Below are 20,029 nucleotides of genomic sequence, written 5' to 3' on the forward strand. Positions count from 1 at the left end.
ATTTAGCGCGTGCCACGGCTTTTGCGACCAAGCCTTTTGCCCTGCAAAAAGACCGACCTGCTTCGATGACTTCGACCACATCTAACCACAGCTTTGGAACATCGCCATCGCCATCAATCATGCCAATCAAGTCTTCAATTTAACCAAGTATTCAATCCTATGACACCGTATCATTGCTGCTGATGCTACCACCAGTCTCACCCTGCTTGCAAGTAAACGCTTCTGGCAAACGGTCGCTCAACTTAGCGCATCTGACTTGCGTGAGAGTCGAACGCGAATGCGAGGACGAACATAATGCTTGGAGCCTTCCTGAACGTTCCACGCGTACATCTACCGCAAGCGGCCTGTATCGTTGCCGTCAAAGTGCAAACTTGCCTTCCAACGGACTCCTATCTCCAAGGGCCCTACTGCGTCGTCAACTGCCGAGACGACCATGTCGGCTACGGCCAGCTAAATGCTTAGCGTACTCAAGGCTCGGAACAATCCTGACAACCACTCCGATCCAGTTGTGCGCGATGCAGCGAACTTGAGACGATCGGGACCTAGAGTAGGACCAAATATGGGACAGGCTTTGATCTCAAGCAGTTCTGATCTCAAGCTTTCAGATACCCGGTCTTGTATTTGCGTTGAATTCTGGGTGGAAAATTCGTCTCCCCGCGCGTACTACTTGGAGTTGGTCAGCAAGTATGGTTTATCGGATTGCAGCCACCTGCATCAAAGCGCTCTCTCGACTCTTCCTTGTCTCAAGCGCTTTCTACTGTTAAAAAGAGGAGCAATGATTGATTGTTGCTGCCCTCCGCAGGTCCCTCCGCAGGTCCCTCCGCAGGTCCCTCCACGGCACGTGCCCTCAGGATCATCTATGGCCATGTTGATTCGTTGGACTTGAGTAGCGAAAAACTTTGCCTGCTCTTAAAAACAAAGACACGAGTATTAAGAATCCAAAAACTAACTTTTCCCCACTAAGATCCCGGTAAAGATCCTGCAGCTGCTTCGACAGTCAATGGTGTACTGTCTCTTCATCGACCACGGCACTGCCCGAAAAGAGGCGCCTAGAAGCAAGAGCTAGGGATTCCTTGAGTGGCGGAAAAGGCTGCATTTGAAAGGTGTCATAGACCGGGCTGAGTGACGAGCGTCGGGGCACACAGGCATGGTCCGAGAGAGTTGCATCTTGAACGCTCCAGATTGTCGCCCTATGTGCATGCATCAAAGCTCCTGGATGCTATGGATCGAGGCGGCTTGAATACTTCCTGTTGACGGCCAGTCAAAGCACGCATTTCCCCGTCTACTCCCTTGGTACTCCTCACTGTGTGCGTGATACAGCTTTTGGCACCAAGCCTTTGGCAAAAGCAAGTATTTCAGGTCGGGGCGACAGTGGTCGCCACGTTTCTGGACCCGCCGTTGAGTGTCAGCTCAGACCTTGCACTCGCACTGTACGAAATGCCTCGCAGGCAAAACGGCTGCGGCAGTACACGCGATAGCGAGAGATAAGGGTGTAGGGCCAGCCTACGACAGCTGTCGACAGCACCCGCACCACGAGAATGCGGGTCGCCAGCGGATTGGAATCTGGGGAGGACGAACGCTCAAGCTTCAGGAACAATTTCCATGACGAGCAAAGATCAACAAGGCAGGATTCTGCAGCACAACACATGGGATAGCCGGAAGCGACCGCCGCGGAGTTTTGCACAGTAACAGCCGAGCGCTTCAAAGGGATGCTTTGCAGATCCAGATCAAAGTGATTGGCTCGCTGCAAGCTGCGGTGTAACTGCTAGCACCAAACCAGCAACCCGGCGTCAGGCCCCCGGCATTCCTTGGAGACCCCATGGGGTCAACTCCACGCTGAAGAACGAAATCCCCAGAGACCCACTCGGACATGGCCGATGAAAGACCACTCGGCGTACCGTTGAACATCATATGACCTGGCGGCCAGACGCCATATCTTCGAAAAATTCACGCTTCTAGCCTAGCTCGGACCATTATCGTGGCTGAAAGCGGCGGTTTAGCCGCCAGACGCCACGCCGAGCCTTGAAAGATGTGTGGTAGCTTGACAGGCTTGTTGTCACGACGCTCTCCAAGCCAACGAAAGGGCCAGATTTACTTTGTACCTCGTGTCTACTGCTGACGGCGCCCAGCATTACACATGGCTGCCTGGGTACTCGTCTGCCTCGTCAACACAAGCAACAGCCGACATGCATGGGTACGGGAAGAGTATGTTTGTCACTCTGATATCAAGCAATGACAAGAGTGGGACCGAAGCCTTGAGGCATCTCCAAGCTCATCATGGCGCGATACCAAGCCCAGGACTGCGAATGTGGTCGACGCCAAGATCAAAGGGAAAATGCGGAGAAGGACTGGTGAGGGTCAAAGCTTCGGGCTGGGGCAAGAGCTGAGGCTTTCAAGACATGCAGTCATTGGTTCAACCCTATCAGTTTTTCGACGCTACACGGGGCCCTGTTCGCCTCGCTGGGCCCAGGCGTTTTTACATGCACATTTCTGGCTAGATTCCGAGAGCCACACGAGCCTCTTGGCCGTTTGCACCACCTTGGCCCGAGTAAAGTCGATATGAGCGGATGACGGAGCAACACCAGTCATTGATCTGCTACACAGGTTAGCGGAGCAGTTATCTGCCTCGTCACGCGCACGGTCATAGATGGTATAGTGAGATTGTGGTTGCGGCGTCAGCCACCCTTGCCATCAGTCCGGCCTCCCGTCGATGCAACCATGCATCCGGCTGTTGTACGGCGAGTATATAGAGTACTTGCACGTCCCGGTTGAATTCTGTCTTTTCTACTACCCAGCCAGCCTCATCTCCATCTGTTCTACCGTTCCTGGTGATTCGGTATACATCTAGACCGGAAGCAGGTGACCAGGTGACACGCCAAAACCGACCCTCTGAAGAACTCTTTGTCTCTATACAGCTCTTCACGTGGAACACGACGTCACTGGAAGACGCAAATAAAGACTCTCCACTGAAGATAAAATCCAAGGCTGCCCACTAAGACAACGCCATCAATCAATCGCAACCACCATGGCGGATACCTTTATCGAAAAAGCGACAGCCGAGCATATCGACGCCGACGAGCGCGCTTCGGAAGATGTCAACCTCAACAGCAATGTCGAAGCAAAGTAAGAATTCATCTGCCAGCTAATGAATGCTCCCAATGCTAAACTCATCCAAGAATCAAGAACCCCCTTGCCGGCCTTTCCAAGAGCCTCCTCCTGGCGCAGGTCGAGGACTTTGCCAAGGAGAAGAACATGGTCGACAAGGTAGATCTCTTGAAAAAGGGTGCTCTTGTCGCTCAGAACCCCAGCGAGTTTGAAACGATTGAAGGCCTGTCCGATGATGAGAGGTCTGCGCTTCTCCGGGAGGTCACTCACAAGTGTACGTATACTCCCAAGTCGCTGCACGAATCATGACAGCGGTTACGCTGTCGCCCCCGGCTTGTTTGAACAGGAAAGATGGGGTGCTGACGCGTGGTCCACGCGTTGGTGGTCGAATTCCCGCGCCACCGCCCCCCAACCCTTGACCTCCCAACCCCTACCCCTGACCCCATCACTATTCTTCATGATCAACTGACGGTTCCTGAGTACTCTTGCTTGCGCTTTAATGTGTCTTTCCAGTCGTTGAGCCGGAAAAATTGAAGATTGGCTCAAACCTCATCAGTGAAGTCCTTTTGGCTAATGTTTTCCAGGGCATCAACCCACAACACTCTATTTCACCGTTATTCTCTGCTCCATAGGCGCTGCCGTGCAGGGCTGGGATCAGACTGGGTCCAACGGTGCTAATTTATCATTTCCTGTGGCCTTTGGCATCCCTGATAGTAAATATCTGGATGATGCAAAGACAATTCCCAACCCAGACTATGAAAAGAACCTCTGGCTTGTCGGTGTCATCAACGCAGCGCCCTACATTGCTTCAGCGTTTCTGGGATGCTGGCTCTCGGATCCATTGAACAACTGGTTTGGCCGCCGGGGCACCATTTTCTTCTCTGCCATCTTTTGCTTGCTGCCCGTCATCGGCTCAGCTGTAGCCCAAACGTGGCAGGAGCTCTTCGTTACTCGTCTCCTTTTGGGCATCGGCATGGGCTCAAAGGCATCTACAATCCCAATTTATGCGGCAGAGAACGTACCGGCACTCATTCGAGGAGGTCTTGGTCAGTCATCCCCCGCACCCCTGACAGTGTTCTTCGGCTGACAGACTCCCCCGACAGTCATGAGCTGGCAAATGTGGACAGCTTTTGGCATCTTCCTCGGTTTCTGCGCCAATCTCGCCGTGTACAATACTGGAGACATTGCGTGGAGGTTGCAGCTGGGCTCTGCCTTTATCCCGGCGGTCCCCCTCGTTGTCGGCATCTACTTTTGTCCCGAGTCTCCCCGCTGGCTCATGAAGAAAGGACGCTACTCGGAAGCCTTCAAGTCCTTGTGCCGCCTGCGCAATACTCCACTCCAAGCCGCCCGCGACCTGTACTACGTCCACGCCCAACTCCTCGTCGAGGCGGACATCATCGGCAAGTCCAACTACGTGACGCGCTTCATTGAGCTCTTCACCATTCCCCGCGTCCGCCGTGCGACCTTGGCGTCGTTTGTCGTCATGCTTGCCCAGCAAATGTGCGGCATCAACATCATGGCCTTTTACTCGTCGACAATCTTCTCGCTGGCGGGCGGAACCAACCTGACGTCGCTCCTCGCGTCGTTCGGCTTCGGTCTCGTCAACTTCGTCTTCGCGTTCCCGGCCATCTGGACCATCGACACCTTCGGCCGCCGCAACCTGCTCCTCTTCACGTTCCCGCAGATGGCGTGGACGCTCCTTGCCGGCGGCTTCTGCTTCTACATTCCGGAGAGCAGCAGGGCGCATCTGGGCATGATCGCCTTCTTCATCTTCCTGTTCGCGGCCTTTTACTCGCCCGGCGAGGGCCCCGTGCCCTTCACTTACAGCGCCGAAGTGTTCCCCCTGACGCATCGCGAGGTCGGCATGGCGTGGGCCGTGGCGACCTGCCTGGGCTGGGCGGCAGTGCTGTCCATCACGTTCCCTCGCATGCTGGCCGTCATGACGCCCACCGGCGCTTTCGGCTTCTACGCCGCGCTCAACGTGACGGCGCTCGTCATGATCTTCCTGTGGGTGCCCGAGACCAAGCAGCGCACGCTCGAGGAGCTCGATTACGTGTTTGCTGTCCCCACCCGCAAGCACATGCACTACCAGGTCACCAAGGCCCTGCCCTACTTTGTCAAGCGCTGGGTCCTCCGGCAAAAGAATGCCACGCTCGAGCCTCTCTACCACTTTGATGAGCATGTCGCTGGCGCAACTGTGGCGCCTGCCGTCACGCTGAGGGGGAACAGCAAGGTGTCGGAGGATGAGAAGTAGTCGCTGGAGAACAGTAGAGTGTCAGAGAGCGGGGAGGTAGTCGCAGCATTGTTTGGTAGAACATGCGCGGTGCGGTGCGCCCGCCGCCGGCTACGGAGTTGGCTAGACGTGGAGACTCGCGTTCAGGCTTGATTTCTTTGATACACAGACAGATAGTCACGCGGTGCCATTCACGAATGGCTCACGCGAATGAGTAATGCACCAATTTGCAGACACTGAAGAATCCACAACAAACACGTGTGATGGTCGAGGAATGTAATGAAGTCTGGACTACACCATCGAAATGCATTTGGCGCAATCTCAAGGTCGCATGCGCAGCGTGGAGAGCGCGTGTCCATAACTGACGTCAGACGAGCAGCATTTGACTTGCGGCAGTTTGGCTCAGGATCAGAGTCGAATTGGCTGTGGGAGACAAACAGAACTGGTAGGAACTGAAGGGGACTAGACAAAGTCTTCAAGACCCAGCCTCCCTCTCTCCGCATAATTACCAGCTCATAAGAAGAAATCACTTTACCACACTTGCAATACTGAGGACTTCGCCGACTACGCGCTTGTACACAACCCCGGCACCTCTTTTTCTTGAGTGTCCAATGGGAGAGATGAAATTGAGATGATGGATAGATGCTCATGCCCCGTGGATATGCCCCGTGCCCCGTAGATGATGGTGCCTTACCGACCCGTACCACCGATTACCTACATACCCTGTTGTGACATCTCGTCCGAGCCGCATCGACCGACGCCGTGGCCTTCCTCTACCTCTATCCGACAAAAAAGATCCTACCGCACGCCCTCTCTTATGTCAACCTAAAACACCTTGCCGCCCTCATCGGCCATAGCCGTCAAGCGCTCCTCAATCTCCTCGACTTCCTCCTCGCTCCCAATCTCAATGATGCGATTGACCTCCGCGGTATTGCGCAGCAGCTCCTTGGCGCCGGCGTACAGCATCTTGAGCTCGGCGTTGCACGTCTCGGGCAGGTAGTTGAGCATGACGTAGGGCACCGACAGGCGGCCCGACGGCAGCGTCAGCGGGTACGACAGCAGCACGAAGCGCGGCGAGTGGTCCGGCAGCGCGTCGGCCAGGTCTTGCAGGTTCGTGTACACGTCGGGCGAGGCGGGCGCGATTTCGAGCGTCTTCTTGTCGATTTGGTCTGTGTGTGGAGGCGCGCTCGCGGGCGCGCAAGGGTCAGCTACGAGTAGTCCCTGAGAAGTGTATTTCTTGGTGTTGCGTCATGGCGTCTACATACGGGGTGGGGTGTTGGGATGGTGGTGGGGTACGGCGCGCGAGCAGGAGGATAGAAGCAGATGCGGCGAGCATACAAACGACGGCCTGGGGGTCTTTGGCGCGGCTGGTGCCCAGCCTAAACTTGCGCAGCTTGTCCTTGGTGTCGGGCGAAAAAGTGTAGAGCCTAGCTTCGGAGGCCTCTCTGGGCGTTAGCATGAGGGCGATCGGCGTGGGTGGTGCGGGAGATGATGACAATAAGACACTGACCATGTTGCGGACCTGCTCCTGGGCGAGACAAAATTTTCAAGCGATGGGGTTTGATTGCTGCGCAGTGGTGTCGTGTGCAGGTCGACAACAGAGCTCCAGGCAGTATCCGTGAAGATGCCAAGCGGTCAAGATGGATGGAAAGATGTCATGATGCGGGGTGGGGTGGGCAGCCGACCTGACCCCTGGCTGCGCTGCGAGACCCACGCCCGACACCAGCCAATGAATGACTCGCTCTCATCGTTGCCGGCAATCGACAGCCGACGAGACAGGCCTCCATCTCTCTCAACACCACTTGACCCATCCACCCGCTCCTCCGACGCTCATCTGTAATGTTCGCTAGGTTGAACCAGCTCGCTCGACACCTGTCCCGCCCGTTGCCCAACTACGCCCATCGCTCCGCCGCCGCTTCGCCCGCAAGATTGACCCCATCAGGAATCTTGAGCGGGATACAGACGTCATCGGTCATGGCCACCACCAACGCACAAGGAAAGAGCATGATCCACACGGCAGCCTGTCTGATCATAGGCGACGAGGTGCTGGGCGGCAAGGTGAGCTCCGCAACGTTGCCATTGGCGCTGCCAGTCTTGTTGACTGAACGAACCCACGGCTTGATGGCAGACTGTCGACACCAACTCGGCCTACTTTGCCAAATTCTGCTTCAACCTCGGCATCGCGCTCAAGCGCATCGAGGTCATTGCCGATGACGAGGATGAAATCGTCGAGGCGACGCGGCGCATGTCCAAAAACTACGATTTCGTCGTGACCAGCGGCGGCATCGGGCCCACGCACGACGACATCACATACCAATCAATTGCCAAGGCATTCGCGCTGCCATTGGTGCTTCACGACGAAGCGTTTTCGCGGATGAAGAAGCTGTCACGGCCGCATCCGTCGCAGCCAGACTTCAGCTGGGACAAGCCGTCGGCGGCGCTCACGGCGAAGAAGCGCATGGTGGAGCTGCCGTACGACGACAAAAAGGCAGACGCGGATCAGGTCGTCTTTGTTGACGACGGGCTGTGGGTGCCGATTGCCGTGGTCAACGGCAACGTACACATCCTGCCGGGAGTGCCACGGCTGTTTGAGCGGTTGCTGGAGGGGCTGAAGCCGCAGCTGCTGCCGCGACTGACGGACCCCGAGGGCAAAGGGGTGCATAGACTTACATTTTCGACGCCCATGGCGGAGAGCGCGATTGCGGGATACCTGAGTGAGCTGGCGGCCAAGGTGTCGGCCAAGGGGGTCAAGGTGGGCAGCTATCCTCGGTGGGGCAAGGCTCACAATACGGTGACGCTCGTGGGACGCGACCTGGAGTACATGGAGAGCCTAGCCGGGGAAGTGGAGCAGGCGGTGCAGGGCAGAAGGGTGTCGGTCGAGGGCGAGGACAGCGAAGCCGAGTGAGGGCATGTAGCGGTGGCACCGGTCGTTGCGAATTGGAAGCGATGGCCAGTCCAGAAGCCGAGGGGATCCCCTGGCAGTGCAGCACGGGAGTGGTACCCGCTGGCTGCATGGCGTGGCGTGGCGTGGCGGGCGGGCGTGCATCTGGCATCAGCAACATGACGGATGAAGTCGTCGCCATGGATGAGTATTGTACAGAGATGATTACTTTTGGCTGTTTGTGGGATGGGATGGGATGGGATGGGATGGATTGGGGATTGGGTTCATTGGGGTTGGGCTGGCGGTGCTAAGGCGGCGGCTTCATGATGCCAGGACCAAGCGGCGGTACCTACATGTACAGTACAGCACCTGTGCGTTTGCAGAGAGCCGAGAGAGAGTGAGGTCCCTACGGTATGTAGTTATCCGTACGTACTATGTATGTAGTCGTAGTCGTGTTCTGGCGCCTTGTCGCTGCTCTGTCTGGCCTGCTTTGGCTGCTGTCCCACGTCTCGTCTCGTCTCGTCTCGTCCCGCCCGCCCTCCCTCGGCGAATTGGACTAGACGCAAAGCAGAAAGCACAAAACAATCCGTGGACCATCGTCCCATCGCGTCCAGTCTTATCGAACGCTGTGGCCATCACTCAATTAACTGACTGAACATCGACAAAGCAAAGATCGCTTTCCCACCGCCCAACCTGTCGACCCCCCGACGCGCAGAGCTCCAACCTCCCGCCGCCTGAATCCGCCGCCTTTCCCTTCCTCTCACTCTCGCTCGCTCGCTCGCTCCCTTCTCTCTCTCTCTCCTCTCTCTCCTCCTCCGTCTTCCCTCCCTCACGACCACCACACCCACCACTACCCCGAGGCCTCTCCATCCCGCCGCAGCCATCGACCTCTGCTGCTCAGAATAAAAAAACTTCTCTGCCAAAGAATCCCCTCCCGCCGCTCCGACCCTGTGCTCGTCGTGTGCGTGTGCCGCTCGACGCTTCCGCTCTTTTCGCACCACACTTGTCGCGCCTCCTCCACCATCCCCTCCCCCCCTCCCCCTCAAAGCGCGACCACCCTTTTAGCGACTCTGGTCTACGCCCGACACCACTACCGCCGCCGCGCATCCCGCATCCACTCCTCATCCCTTCGCACCCCGATCATCGTCCACAATGGCCTCCAAGGTACCGCCGCCACCCCCCTGTGCCACACCGCTCCCAATTGCAATCCCATGGCTGACCCACCCGGCCCGCTGCAGTTTCTCCGAGAATACAAGCTGGTCGTAGTAGGAGGCGGAGGTGTTGGTAAATCCTGCTTGACTATACAGCTCATTCAGAGCCACTTCGTAGACGAGTACGACCCCACGATCGAAGGTACGTCCGTCGGCCCATGACACCATGCTCCTCCGATCCACCGCCTAACCCGACGTGCCTGTGTCGCAGACTCGTACCGCAAGCAATGCGTCATCGACGACGAGGTCGCCCTTCTCGACGTGCTCGACACGGCTGGCCAGGAAGAATACTCGGCCATGCGCGAGCAGTACATGCGGACCGGCGAGGGCTTCCTGCTCGTCTACTCGATAACGTCGCGGCAATCATTTGAGGAAATCATCACCTTCCAACAGCAGATTCTGCGTGTCAAGGACAAGGACTATTTCCCCATCATTGTCGTCGGTAACAAGTGCGATTTGGAGGCCGAGAGGCAGGTGTCAACAGAAGGTGCGTTTCCCCCCTCCTCCCCGCTCCCCCTCGTCCCTCGTCCCTCGTCCCTCGTCCCTCGCCCGCCAGCCCCCACAGGAATGCTGATGCGTCTGGACACCAAACAGAGGGCCAAAATCTGGCCAAGCAATTCGGCTGCAAGTTCCTCGAAACCTCGGCCAAATCGCGCGTCAACGTAGACAATGCCTTTTACGACCTCGTCAGAGAGATTAGGCGATACAACAGGGAGATGTCGTCGTACGGCTCAGGCGCCCCGGCGGCAGGCGGCAACGGGCCGTCCGGCAAGATGGAAATGGACGGCGACAATGAGAACAAAGGCTGCTGCAGCGCTTGCATCATCATGTAAAAGGGACTTGCCTGCGAAGGCGACGACGACGTCTGCGGCGGCGGCAGCGACATGAAGCAGCCAGCACCAGCAACTTCAGGAACGACGACAACAAACACGAAAGACCTATACCACCACCAACGATCCACCGTGCCGCACGTCTCACGCGTTATTTCTCTTGTTGGTTTTCTTTTTTTCTTCCTCTCTGGTTGGGAAATTTGGGAACGGGACAGAGGAAGGGGATGGAGGCAGGAAAAATATCATTTGCATTGGCTCTGCTCTCTGCCTTGGCCTAGCCTTTTGGGGAGTAACTTTGCGGTCTGCGTTCTCAAAAACACCACCCACCACCACTACCACCACTACCACCCTCTACACAGAGGCGGCCATGTGCAAATCATGCGCAGCAGCGGCACTCTCGCTCTCAGAAGACCACGTCACCACCACCACCGCTACTATTTTTACTCGACTTTTCTTCTTCGCGTTTGTTTGGTTCCGTCACCCGGCGCAGTATTTTGGACGGACGGGTGGTTGAAAGAAGAGCAAAGCTATCCCCCATTCCTGTCTTTCTGATCTTTTGTTTAGTCTAGAGGCAACTGTCCTCTTTTTTTCTTTCCTTTCTTTCAGACTCCGTCGCGTTCTTGCTCCTCACTGCTGGCACGACGGGCTAGTGGCTGTGTGGGCGAGAAAGAGGATTGTGCGACTGGACATGCAGGTTGGCTGGCAGGCAAGCAGGCAAGAAGGAGGCAGATAGGTAGGTAGGTAGGTAGATGAATCGGCGGTGCTGAGGTGCGTGTGCTGCGCGGCATTGCGGTATTTCAACAGATTGCCTATTGTCATGGCGTGGACTGGACGGACGTGTGTGGATGTGTATTCGGTATATGTGTGTTTGTGGTGTTGTTGTGTCGTCATGGGGTTGTTGCGTCCATTTTGGGGGTCGGTGGAATGTACATGTGTCGTCTCACACAACACCATGTGCATTCCTGTCTGACATCTTCTTTCTCACCGTCCTTCTTTTCCCAAATTGGGGGGTTTTTTTTTTTTTTTTTTTTTTGCTTCTTTCTTTTCCGTCGTGGTCTCCCTGTTGTCATATCGCTGGTTGTACAAGAGGCATCTTGGCTTCTCTTCTTTTTTTCTCTTTCTGTCTCTTTCTTCGTATTCTTCTTCTCTGTCTTCTTCTCTCTTCCCCCGACGCGGACTTGGAACTGTTCAACCCATCACTACCACTACTACTAGTACTATTTAGTCCTCCTATTGCTACTACCACCAACTATTACCACCTACCTACCTATCTATCCTCCTCTTACCAGTTTATGGAACTTGAAGTGCTGCTTGCGTATTCTTCTTTTCATCATGGCTTTTCGCCTGCTTCCGCCGTTATCCTGACCGTCTGGCTGGCCGGCTGGCCGTTCAACGCTTGTGGGGTGCGGTTGGTAGGTATGTGAGCACGCCGTTGCCTTTTAAGCATGAAGGGCCACTTCCAACATGTCTCCTGCTTGCTCGTGGAGAGTAAATCATTTCATCCCACGTTTGTGTGTTGGGCTCATCATTGGGCAGGAAATGAGAGCGAGCGAGCAGGAGAGAGAGGAGGAAGACAGACAAGAGCATGAAGCGCGGCAACCGCCATAGGTCGAGCTTAGCTACTTGGTCTCGCAATCCATCTCAAGATTCGGGCTTGCTCCCGTCTTTTGCTTGGACTTTGCTCTTCATGATGGCGACTTCTTCTACTTATCGTTCCTTTCTTTCTTCCACGGCTTTGCCGCCTCTGTCTGTTCATTTAGAGAAGCATCGAATACGCGCGCGAGCGCCACTTCAGAACGTCTCATGGTCCGTCGTCGTGGACTGACAAGCTAGCCGAAAGACCATTCTACGCGTACATGCTGCTGGGAATTGAGCACACAAATTGGCAGCTGGCAAGCCGTCAATACCATTTCTACCTACACACTTACGGCGCGCCATCACCAATACAGAGCAACCGCTGCAACAAGACCACCCAAACCAAGCAGCGTGCATGCGAGCGAATCGTCCCGACAGACAGAGCCGAAAAATGGACGGAAAAAGAAAGAAGAAGGGGGAAAAAAAAAAGCAGTCCAGGATATCACAGAGCAAAGCAATCGCGTGTGCGTGCTTGGCAGCAACAGCATCAATGTACATACCCATTACCTCATCTCCTCTACCCACGGACACGGACACGGAATTTACCGGCAATTTGGCAATCTGCAATCTGCAATCTGCAGAATGGGAGATGGGAGATGCCGCGGGAGACGTGAGATTGATGGGAGACCAGGGCGAGGAGAGAAAGAGAGGACCAATTATCTTCAGCATGCTGTGTTCGGCGCTTGGGGAAATTCGTCCTCTGCGTTGCGTGGTTGGTCGATTGGCTGTGCTTCCTTTTCTTCGGCGCGAGAGGGATGTGATGAGGTGGATGGATGGGTGGATGAACGGTATACTGTAGGCAGACAAAACAAGCATCCAATGCATGGTCGACTAGGTCTGCTCCATGTAGCGGCCCCGTCCCACGTGGGAGCATGCATAGAAACGGACGGGAACAACATCGACGCAACGCAGGGAGGGAGGGAGCCATTGCTTTTTCTCATCGTCGCCTTCTCTTCCCCCGAGGCAACCCCACGAGGAGACGTCAAGGTGAGCAAACACCGCAATGATCAGCGCACGAAAAAAGACAAGAGCATCTCGCATTAACAGCCACCCTATCGTGCCATACCCTCTTGCTACACACCACGCTCACACATAAACATGATGCCACTGCCACTGCTGCTGCCATTGTCCATTGTTGTTTTGGCAAAAGGAGAAGAAGTTATAAGTATAGAGTGCTTTCTCTCAAAGGGGTTGGTTCGGCAAATCATCACGGCTCGCCGCCGCCTTCAATGCTGCCGTGCATTGTCATTGTCCGGGATTGATGATATGGTCGTCGTCCATGTGGTCCAGGGGGGTTGCCATGCCAAATATTAAAAACAACAAAAACACGCAGCAAGAGGTCGTCGTCGGGTCCCAAAAAAACGGTCGGAGAAACGCTCTTCAAAAAAAGTCTCTTCTTCCACTGGTTCCAGATCTCTCTCTGAGCAAAAGGAAGAGTGTGAATATAGTCGTGACAGACATGGATGCGCTGCTCCTGAACGCCCGCCCTGGCCCTCCCTTGTGGATCTTTTTTGTAAACCCCCGTGTTCTTTCGGTTGCGAGGCGTCTAGAGGAAGTAGTCCGGTGTCCTGCGAGAGACCATTGGCTCGCCGGCCCGAGGGCATGGGTCGAACTGAAGGCTTCAAAATTCGTTAGCTCAGTAATACTTTCGGTAGACCAACAAGACTTACAAGGTGTACTTCAGGTGCTCGTCAATCTCCATTATCGCGGCCTGGTTACCACACCTGTAACAGTAGTTGGGCGCTATTTCGCACGAGTCAGCAAGAGCTCTTGGCCTAATGTAAAGTGGACCCGGCATACCAGAGAAGATGGTCACCACGTTGCGGTCTTGAGACCAGTTGTAACCCTCCATGACCAGCTGATGTGCACGCGCGACCAAGTTCAGGCCGTTGTTGTGGTTGAACGCCTCGGAAATGTCCTGGCCAAAGGTGTAACCGGCACCTCTGGGAGAAATGCCCCATCCGCATCTGTCATCGGGATCCGACCAGAGCAGATCGCACATGGGACCTTCGTGGGGGACCTCCTGTATCCTGTCCAAAGCGCGAATGTTGTCGAGGGTGTCAATGCTGGGGGAGAGACCGCCGTGAAGACAGAAGATCTGGCCGTCGATGAGGGCGGTAAGGGGGAGGTAGTCGAAGAGGTCGGTGAAGTACTTCCAGACATTGGCGTTGCCATACTTACGAAGGCATTCGTCGTAGAAGCCGTAGACTTGGGTAATCTGGCGCGATTCGTGGTTGCCGCGCAGGATGGTGATGCGTTGGGGGTAGCGGATCTTCAGAGCAACAAGAAGAGTCACAGTCTCGACGGAAAAGTAGCCACGGTCGACATAGTCACCTGCGCTCATTAGCCTGCAGTTATCAGCCAAGTCCAGAGGACTACTGACCCATGAAAAGGTAGTTGGTGTCAGGGTTCGGTCCACCGATTTTGAAGAGCTCCATCAAGTCATGAAACTGGCCATGAATGTCTCCACAAACAGTGACGGGACATTTCTACCTTGCAGTGAGCAACAGCTATGGCCAAAGGAAGCAAATTGAGCACATACCACGGGCTGAACGTTGGACTCGTCTTGGAGCACCTCCCGGGCCTACGTCGCAGCTCGTCAGCTCTTGGTCCCAAGCTCCGTCAACAACAGCGTGTCGATGTGCATACCTTTTCGCACAGCCTCTGCACATCTTCCTCCTTGAGCTGTTTGCAGGCCATCAAGTTCTCGATCCAGCCGTCCAGCGTCGGGATGGTCATGGGCTCAGACTTGATCGAGGACAACTGACTCGGCTCGGGCAGCTTGCCCACGTCCTCCATGTTGGTGTCCATGATGAAGGATCTGGTCTGTGATTCTGGGGGATGCAAAGGTCTTTGAGTAGGAGCGGCGCGGGGCAGCGTGTATCCAGGCCCCGGATTGGGAAGAAATGACGTTCAGGTCGAGGACGGAGAGGCGAGAGGGGCACGTGGGGGCGCGCGGTGTAGGTCAAGGAGGCGGGATCAGGGCGTCGGGCGGGGGGGATTGTTGACGAGTCGGACAGGCGCAGAGTCGCGGGGGTATCTCGTTGCAGGTGGAGGAGAAGGGACAAGAGGTGGGTGTGGGCTTGTTGACGACGTGTGGAGGTACCTGGTAGGCGCTGGTCGGCCTCTCGAAGGTCTTGGAGCGGAAATCAGGCCAAGTGCCAAGCCCCACCGCCCGGACTCCGGCGCCAGCCCGCATCAATGGTTCTTCCGGCCTCTCCTCCTTGCCTGGTTCCGTTGGGTCCGTCTATTCAAGACATGCCGTGCTCTCTGACACCTCGCCCTGTCGCAACCAGCGCCCATCTCCGATACCGTCCGTCATCGACTCCATGCACCTTCAAAGACCGTGGCCTGCTACCCACGAGCCAATCTCCATCCGGACCGCCCACTCCTCCGCCCACACCGGCATGCCTATGGCTTCGTCTGCAGCTACTGCGACTCAATCTCACCTCTCAATCCAACTCTATTCCGGGCCCTGTCCGCGGCAACCCTGGCCTGTTCGGCTTTATGCCTCCAGATCGCCTCGACGACTTCTGTAGTCCCCGAGGCCGCAGGATAAGCGGCTATCGCTTCTCTCGCCCATCCCGCATTGCCATGACGAATTAGCCCCACTGAATCCTGTCAAACAAACATATAAGACCAAGTGCTGACCTCGTAGGCTACCGTCTGCGCTCTAACCGATTTTCCTGAGACCTCCTTCCAAACCCTTCTGATAAACACAATGCCTCCACCAGTCTACGAACCCAACCCTCTCTGGACTGCCGTCGACTCTTATACCACATCGCATCTACATACGCAACCCTCCTCACTCCATGAGTCCCTCTCCCGCGCGCTGTCAGCTTCAGCCGCCGCGTCGCTCCCCAGCATCGCGGTTTCCCCGGTCCAAGGGAAATTCCTCATGCTACAAGCGCGACTTTTGCGCGCACGCCACATCCTCGAAGTCGGCACGCTCGGTGGCTACAGCACCATCTGGCTGGCCCACGCGAATCCCACTGTTCGCATCACGACCGTCGAGCTCGACCCCCACCATGCCGCCGTGTCTCGGCAGAACGTAGATGCTGCGGGCGTAGGCAACCGGGTCGAGATTGTGATTGGGACCGGTCTTGACGTCCTGCCGCGCTTGAGCGACGAGGTGCAGCGCGGTGAACGAGACCTATGGGACATGACCTTCATCGATGCGGACAAGCAGAACAGCTGGAACTACCTTGATCTTGCGGTGAAGATGAGCAGAGGAGGAGCTCTCATCGTGGTAGACAACGTCGTGAGGAGGGGCAGGCTGGCTGATGAGGAAGCTGCTCGGAGCGACAGTGAGCTTCAGGGAAATCGTATCATGGTTGAAAAGCTGCACGGTGACGAGAGGGTCGACGCGACTGTGACGCAGATGGTGAGCGAGAAGAGTTACGACGGGATGCTGTTTGCAGTTGTCAGGGACGACATTCGGGACTTCTTGGCGCAGTAGATACAGCTACGAGCAGACAATAGCACCTCGAATCCAGAGAATTCAGTATCCCTCAACTCCCACTCCTAGTACCTGTCTTACTTGGACCCTCCAAACCCTGGGGAAGGTTGCTCTCCAGTGATTTCTCGTGTATTGGGCCCTCGGGCGCATTTATAGACACAAAATTTCTCGCATCCCTCCAATCTCACAGCTCCACCTGCCACATTGAAGGAAAAGCCAGCGCGACAAGTAGATTCAGAGCACCACACCGCAAGTCTTGCATGGACAGAGAGGATCACCAGTAGGTTTTTTGGTATTCATGACGAGAGGAAGGCGGTAACGGTCCATTCTCCACGAAAGGTCTTTTTTCGAACACATGACGCGTTCTACGTGATGAAGGGTATCTCGTTTCGAGAAGAGTGTGTGATAAACATGATATGAGAGGAACAGGAAAAGACGCCCCCGAAGGTAAGGAAATTTTTAATGGCTGAAGCATGGCAGAAATGAGGATATTTTCGTGCTTTGGTGAGAAGGATCGGTCTATTCGTGGTTGGATTCGGCGCCTGATCCGCAAGGAGACTTCGAGCTTCGAGCGCTACCCCGTTAACAGCCTGCGGCTTCGAGCGTCATCAAGCTCACGCGCCTGGAAGGCACAATAGATTCAAGGTTTACTCCAAGCGGACGTGAAAATCTCGCATCTGCCTGTACTCATACCTCAACCGCCGAGGCGACAAATGATGCGAAACTCCTCAGTCACGCAACGGCCACGAGGGCTCCGTCGACCTCCTCTCATGCCACGAAGCCCTATTTCCATTCGTACTGGCAGCCGGCTGCGGCGCGGCAAGCTCAACACGCGTCGTCGGCACCGATGGCCGCCTCTCATGAGCAGCCGCAGCCGAAAGCTGCGCAAACGGCGCCAGGAACGGGTTTGTGGTGCTTTGCGGCCTCGAACGAGGACGTGGCTGTGTCCCGGGTAGGGAGGGCGACTCCGCGCCCGAAATCTGCATAAATGGCGCGAGGAACGGGTTGGTGGTGCTTTGCGGTCGTGGACGATGACGCGGCGGCGGTGGCTGCTGCTGCGTCGGTGATAGGGAGGGCGAGTCTTGCGGGCGCTTGACTGGGACCTGGCTCCAGTGCATTGAGGCAGGCCTGTTCGAGGTGTATGCCGGACTAGGCCCTGATGGCGTGTGGGGCGTTTGATCGTGGTAAGCAAAGTTTACTGTGGTGGGTGATGTCGAGGTGAGCGTCTGGGCATCGGAGGCAAACGTGCGGTAGGATGCCGGAGTCAAAGGACTCGGGCTCGAAGGGGCATTGCGGTGCGCGTAGCTTTTGTCGTTGGAGCCCCAGGAGCGTTCAGAGGCGAGCGACGATTTCCGAGGAGGGAAGCCCGGCGAGCTGGGCGGCTTTGATACTGTGTTTTCAATGTGATGCAGAGTGTCTCTCCGTAGCTGCTCCGATTTCCTGCCTTCTTCGCAGAGTCCACTCTGGCAATCGTGACTGTGGCAGTTGGACAACTTTGTAGACAGCCGCGGCGAGTCGGGAGATGGCTCGCTGAAGCTGACGACGCGCGAACTGCGTCTTTCGGAATTCCTCCTGGCGTTTGGCGGTACGTCAATCACCACTGGGCTGACCTTGCTTAGGCGGACTGCAGTCACAGGCCGGCCTTCACTCGGCTTCAGTAGCTCCCCCGTCTTTGCTTCTTGTGCCTGGACATCTCCTGCTGGTTTTGGTGGTTCCTCGGTTTTACCCGTTGGCTCTCTGCGTAGGAAAGCAATCGTCTTTGAGCACTGCTGCTGCATTGCCTCAGTGGGTTGTGGCGGCTCAATCTTGTTTTCAGGCTCGCCTCGGAGAAACGCTATCGTTTTGGAGCACTGCTGTTGCATTGCTTCAGTTGGCTTGGGTGGCTCTATCGGAGGTGGCTCTCCCCTGAGAAAAGCTATCGTTTTGGAGCATTGGGTCTGCATTGCTTCGGTAGGTTTTGGAGGCTCAACTGGAGGCTCCTCTCCTCGGAGAAAGGCGATTGTCTTTGAGCATTGCGTTTGCATTGCTTCAGTCGGCTTCGGAGGCTCTGCCCCAGGCGGATCCTTCAAAAATGCGATGGTTTTGGAACACTGTGACTGCATCGCCTCATTCGGCTTCGGAAAATCCAGTTCTGGTAGTCCTTTGAGGTCTGCTATCGTCCTTGAGCACTGCGACTGCATCGCCTCGGTTGGCTTGGGAGGCTCCATCACTATACACTCGACATCGCTGTCGAGTTCCTTTCTAGAATGATGACGTGCGAAACATTCCCGAATCATCCTTCTGTATTGATCACGAGAAGTCTTTGTTGTTCCGAAGATGAAGGCAAGCAGGATGCTGGGCATCAGTGCCGGAATGCCGACTCCAATTTGAATGCGCGCGGTGTGAGCGGTGAAGTCTGGTCCCTTGGGCTTACCACCGCTGTGTAGCCTCGTATAGTAGCCGACCATTTGCATCGCAATGACGGAGGCCTCGAATATTCTTTGTCTTTGTTAGAAAGCCAGAGAGGAATGTACCGTCGACAACGTACATCAAGATCACTATGATCAGAGCGAAGCGAATCGCTAGTGATAACCCCGCGTGTGTCGAGCTTTTGCGCTTTTTCGATGCCACGCTTGACCTCGGAGTCTGTGTGGGTGTCGCTGCCGCAGAGCTGTTGAGTCCCCGCGTGATGGTAAGATATTTGTACAGCACAGCCAGCACCATGGCAGAACCAACTGCTAGACTAATGACGCCTGAGAGAGTATGTCAGTGGTATGATTGAGAACAAAGTTTCAGGGAGAACGTACGTATGATGTTTGTCAAGACCAAGTAGGCTGGAAGATTGTTTTCCACAGCGTCACTGCAGTAGATACCGACTACTATAGCTGGTAGGACTGGCGCACAGATCCGGCTTGCAATGAAAAACGTCTCCTTGGTCTCCGCTCTAAGTCGAATGTCGTACGAGTCGATGAGCAACGCAGCAGTCCTGTATGTCCCCGTCAGCTCGGTAGCGTCCAAGGAACGAGTCATACTGACCACGATGCAACGATCAGAGACTCTACATCGTAGAAGTAGAGTACTAAGCTTGTGTCAGCCTTGTGTCCATGATTGTACAATGCGTCACGTACGGAGATAATCGATGGCCATGCGCCATCCGCAACCTGTCGTCCCGACCAACTCGAGTGCTAGCTTGGTGGGATCCTGGGATTCTCGGAATCGTTCTATCATGATGTATTTCCAGTTCAACGTATAGTCGAGATGGCGTACGAAGTTGACGATGGAGCTCAGAACGCAAGTAGCGCTCAGGAGCATGATATCTACGAACCACGTCAGTTGCAAGAAAGAGCAAGCGTAGAAACAGGTCCACTCACGGCTGAATCTTTCCCCACGTATCCATAGCATCAGAGTGAAGAGGAGACCGATTATGATAGCAAGACCGCCCAAGGTGTCGACGAAGATGGCGAGACCCAGGACTGAGTCTGGGACGGTTCCCGCCATGATGAAGTCGCAGGAGGGTCGGTCAACGATGGGATGATTGGGGTGGTTACTGCGACTTCTTCATGACCTTGATGCAACAGACGAAGTCACAAAAAGTGGCGTACAAACGGGCGTGGATGCTCTGTGGGTATATAGCGCATGTCCGAGGAGCAGTCAGTGCAAATCTCTGGCTGCATCAACAGCAAGGCTGGATCACGA

The 20,029-nt window shown here is 55.6% G+C and overlaps 9 protein-coding genes across 9 annotated transcripts; 6 read left to right on the forward strand and 3 right to left on the reverse strand.

Annotated features, from left to right (window-relative positions):
* The first annotated feature begins 2,794 nt into the window (after positions 1-2,794).
* J3D65DRAFT_326529 (uncharacterized protein) lies at positions 2,795-5,444 on the forward strand. Its single transcript, XM_066795380.1, has 4 exons — positions 2,795-3,123; positions 3,177-3,379; positions 3,690-4,151; positions 4,209-5,444. The coding sequence occupies exons 1-4, from the start codon at positions 3,026-3,028 to the stop codon at positions 5,357-5,359; spliced, it is 1,914 nt and encodes a 637-aa protein (XP_066656102.1). The 5' UTR covers positions 2,795-3,025; the 3' UTR covers positions 5,360-5,444.
* A 719-nt stretch (positions 5,445-6,163) lies between these two features.
* J3D65DRAFT_552661 (uncharacterized protein) lies at positions 6,164-6,851 on the reverse strand (the record flags this gene model as incomplete). The annotated part of the gene is made up of 2 exons (XM_066797090.1): positions 6,164-6,507; positions 6,677-6,851. The coding sequence occupies 2 exons, from the start codon at positions 6,849-6,851 to the stop codon at positions 6,164-6,166; spliced, it is 519 nt and encodes a 172-aa protein (XP_066656103.1).
* Positions 6,852-7,069: 218 nt separating this feature from the next.
* J3D65DRAFT_621931 (MoaB/Mog domain-containing protein) lies at positions 7,070-8,472 on the forward strand. Its single transcript, XM_066800014.1, has 2 exons — positions 7,070-7,396; positions 7,467-8,472. Exons 1-2 carry the CDS (start codon positions 7,178-7,180, stop codon positions 8,241-8,243), a joined length of 996 nt encoding a protein of 331 aa, XP_066656104.1. The 5' UTR covers positions 7,070-7,177; the 3' UTR covers positions 8,244-8,472.
* A 765-nt stretch (positions 8,473-9,237) lies between these two features.
* On the forward strand, positions 9,238-10,684 carry J3D65DRAFT_326971 (ras small monomeric GTPase rasa). Its single transcript, XM_066795383.1, has 4 exons — positions 9,238-9,383; positions 9,458-9,572; positions 9,642-9,917; positions 10,025-10,684. The coding sequence occupies exons 1-4, from the start codon at positions 9,372-9,374 to the stop codon at positions 10,261-10,263; spliced, it is 642 nt and encodes a 213-aa protein (XP_066656105.1). The 5' UTR covers positions 9,238-9,371; the 3' UTR covers positions 10,264-10,684.
* Positions 10,112-10,959, forward strand: J3D65DRAFT_326981 (uncharacterized protein). The gene has a single exon (XM_066795385.1). It carries the CDS (start codon positions 10,315-10,317, stop codon positions 10,810-10,812), a length of 498 nt encoding a protein of 165 aa, XP_066656106.1. The 5' UTR covers positions 10,112-10,314; the 3' UTR covers positions 10,813-10,959.
* Positions 10,685-11,715, forward strand: J3D65DRAFT_326972 (uncharacterized protein). Its single transcript, XM_066795384.1, has one exon. It carries the CDS (start codon positions 11,106-11,108, stop codon positions 11,682-11,684), a length of 579 nt encoding a protein of 192 aa, XP_066656107.1. The 5' UTR covers positions 10,685-11,105; the 3' UTR covers positions 11,685-11,715.
* A 1,332-nt stretch (positions 11,716-13,047) lies between these two features.
* On the reverse strand, positions 13,048-14,793 carry J3D65DRAFT_326996 (serine/threonine-protein phosphatase PP2A catalytic subunit). The gene is made up of 6 exons (XM_066795386.1): positions 14,545-14,793; positions 14,438-14,479; positions 14,279-14,384; positions 13,696-14,229; positions 13,566-13,638; positions 13,048-13,514 (listed from the first exon to the last, which is right to left on the reverse strand). Exons 1-6 carry the CDS (start codon positions 14,704-14,706, stop codon positions 13,442-13,444), a joined length of 990 nt encoding a protein of 329 aa, XP_066656108.1. The 5' UTR covers positions 14,707-14,793; the 3' UTR covers positions 13,048-13,441.
* A 370-nt stretch (positions 14,794-15,163) lies between these two features.
* On the forward strand, positions 15,164-16,482 carry J3D65DRAFT_621941 (O-methyltransferase-like protein family 3). The gene has a single exon (XM_066800015.1). The coding sequence runs from the start codon at positions 15,617-15,619 to the stop codon at positions 16,352-16,354; it is 738 nt and encodes a 245-aa protein (XP_066656109.1). The 5' UTR covers positions 15,164-15,616; the 3' UTR covers positions 16,355-16,482.
* Positions 16,483-16,872: 390 nt separating this feature from the next.
* On the reverse strand, positions 16,873-19,986 carry J3D65DRAFT_676491 (uncharacterized protein). Its single transcript, XM_066803612.1, has 6 exons — positions 19,705-19,986; positions 19,462-19,650; positions 19,370-19,412; positions 19,141-19,319; positions 18,882-19,086; positions 16,873-18,832 (listed from the first exon to the last, which is right to left on the reverse strand). Exons 1-6 carry the CDS (start codon positions 19,829-19,831, stop codon positions 17,083-17,085), a joined length of 2,493 nt encoding a protein of 830 aa, XP_066656110.1. The 5' UTR covers positions 19,832-19,986; the 3' UTR covers positions 16,873-17,082.
* Positions 19,987-20,029: the final 43 nt, after the last annotated feature.

This window comes from Phyllosticta citribraziliensis (genome assembly GCF_038025025.1).
Source record: "Phyllosticta citribraziliensis strain CPC 17464 chromosome Unknown J3D65scaffold_5, whole genome shotgun sequence".
NCBI lineage: Eukaryota > Fungi > Ascomycota > Dothideomycetes > Botryosphaeriales > Phyllostictaceae > Phyllosticta > Phyllosticta citribraziliensis.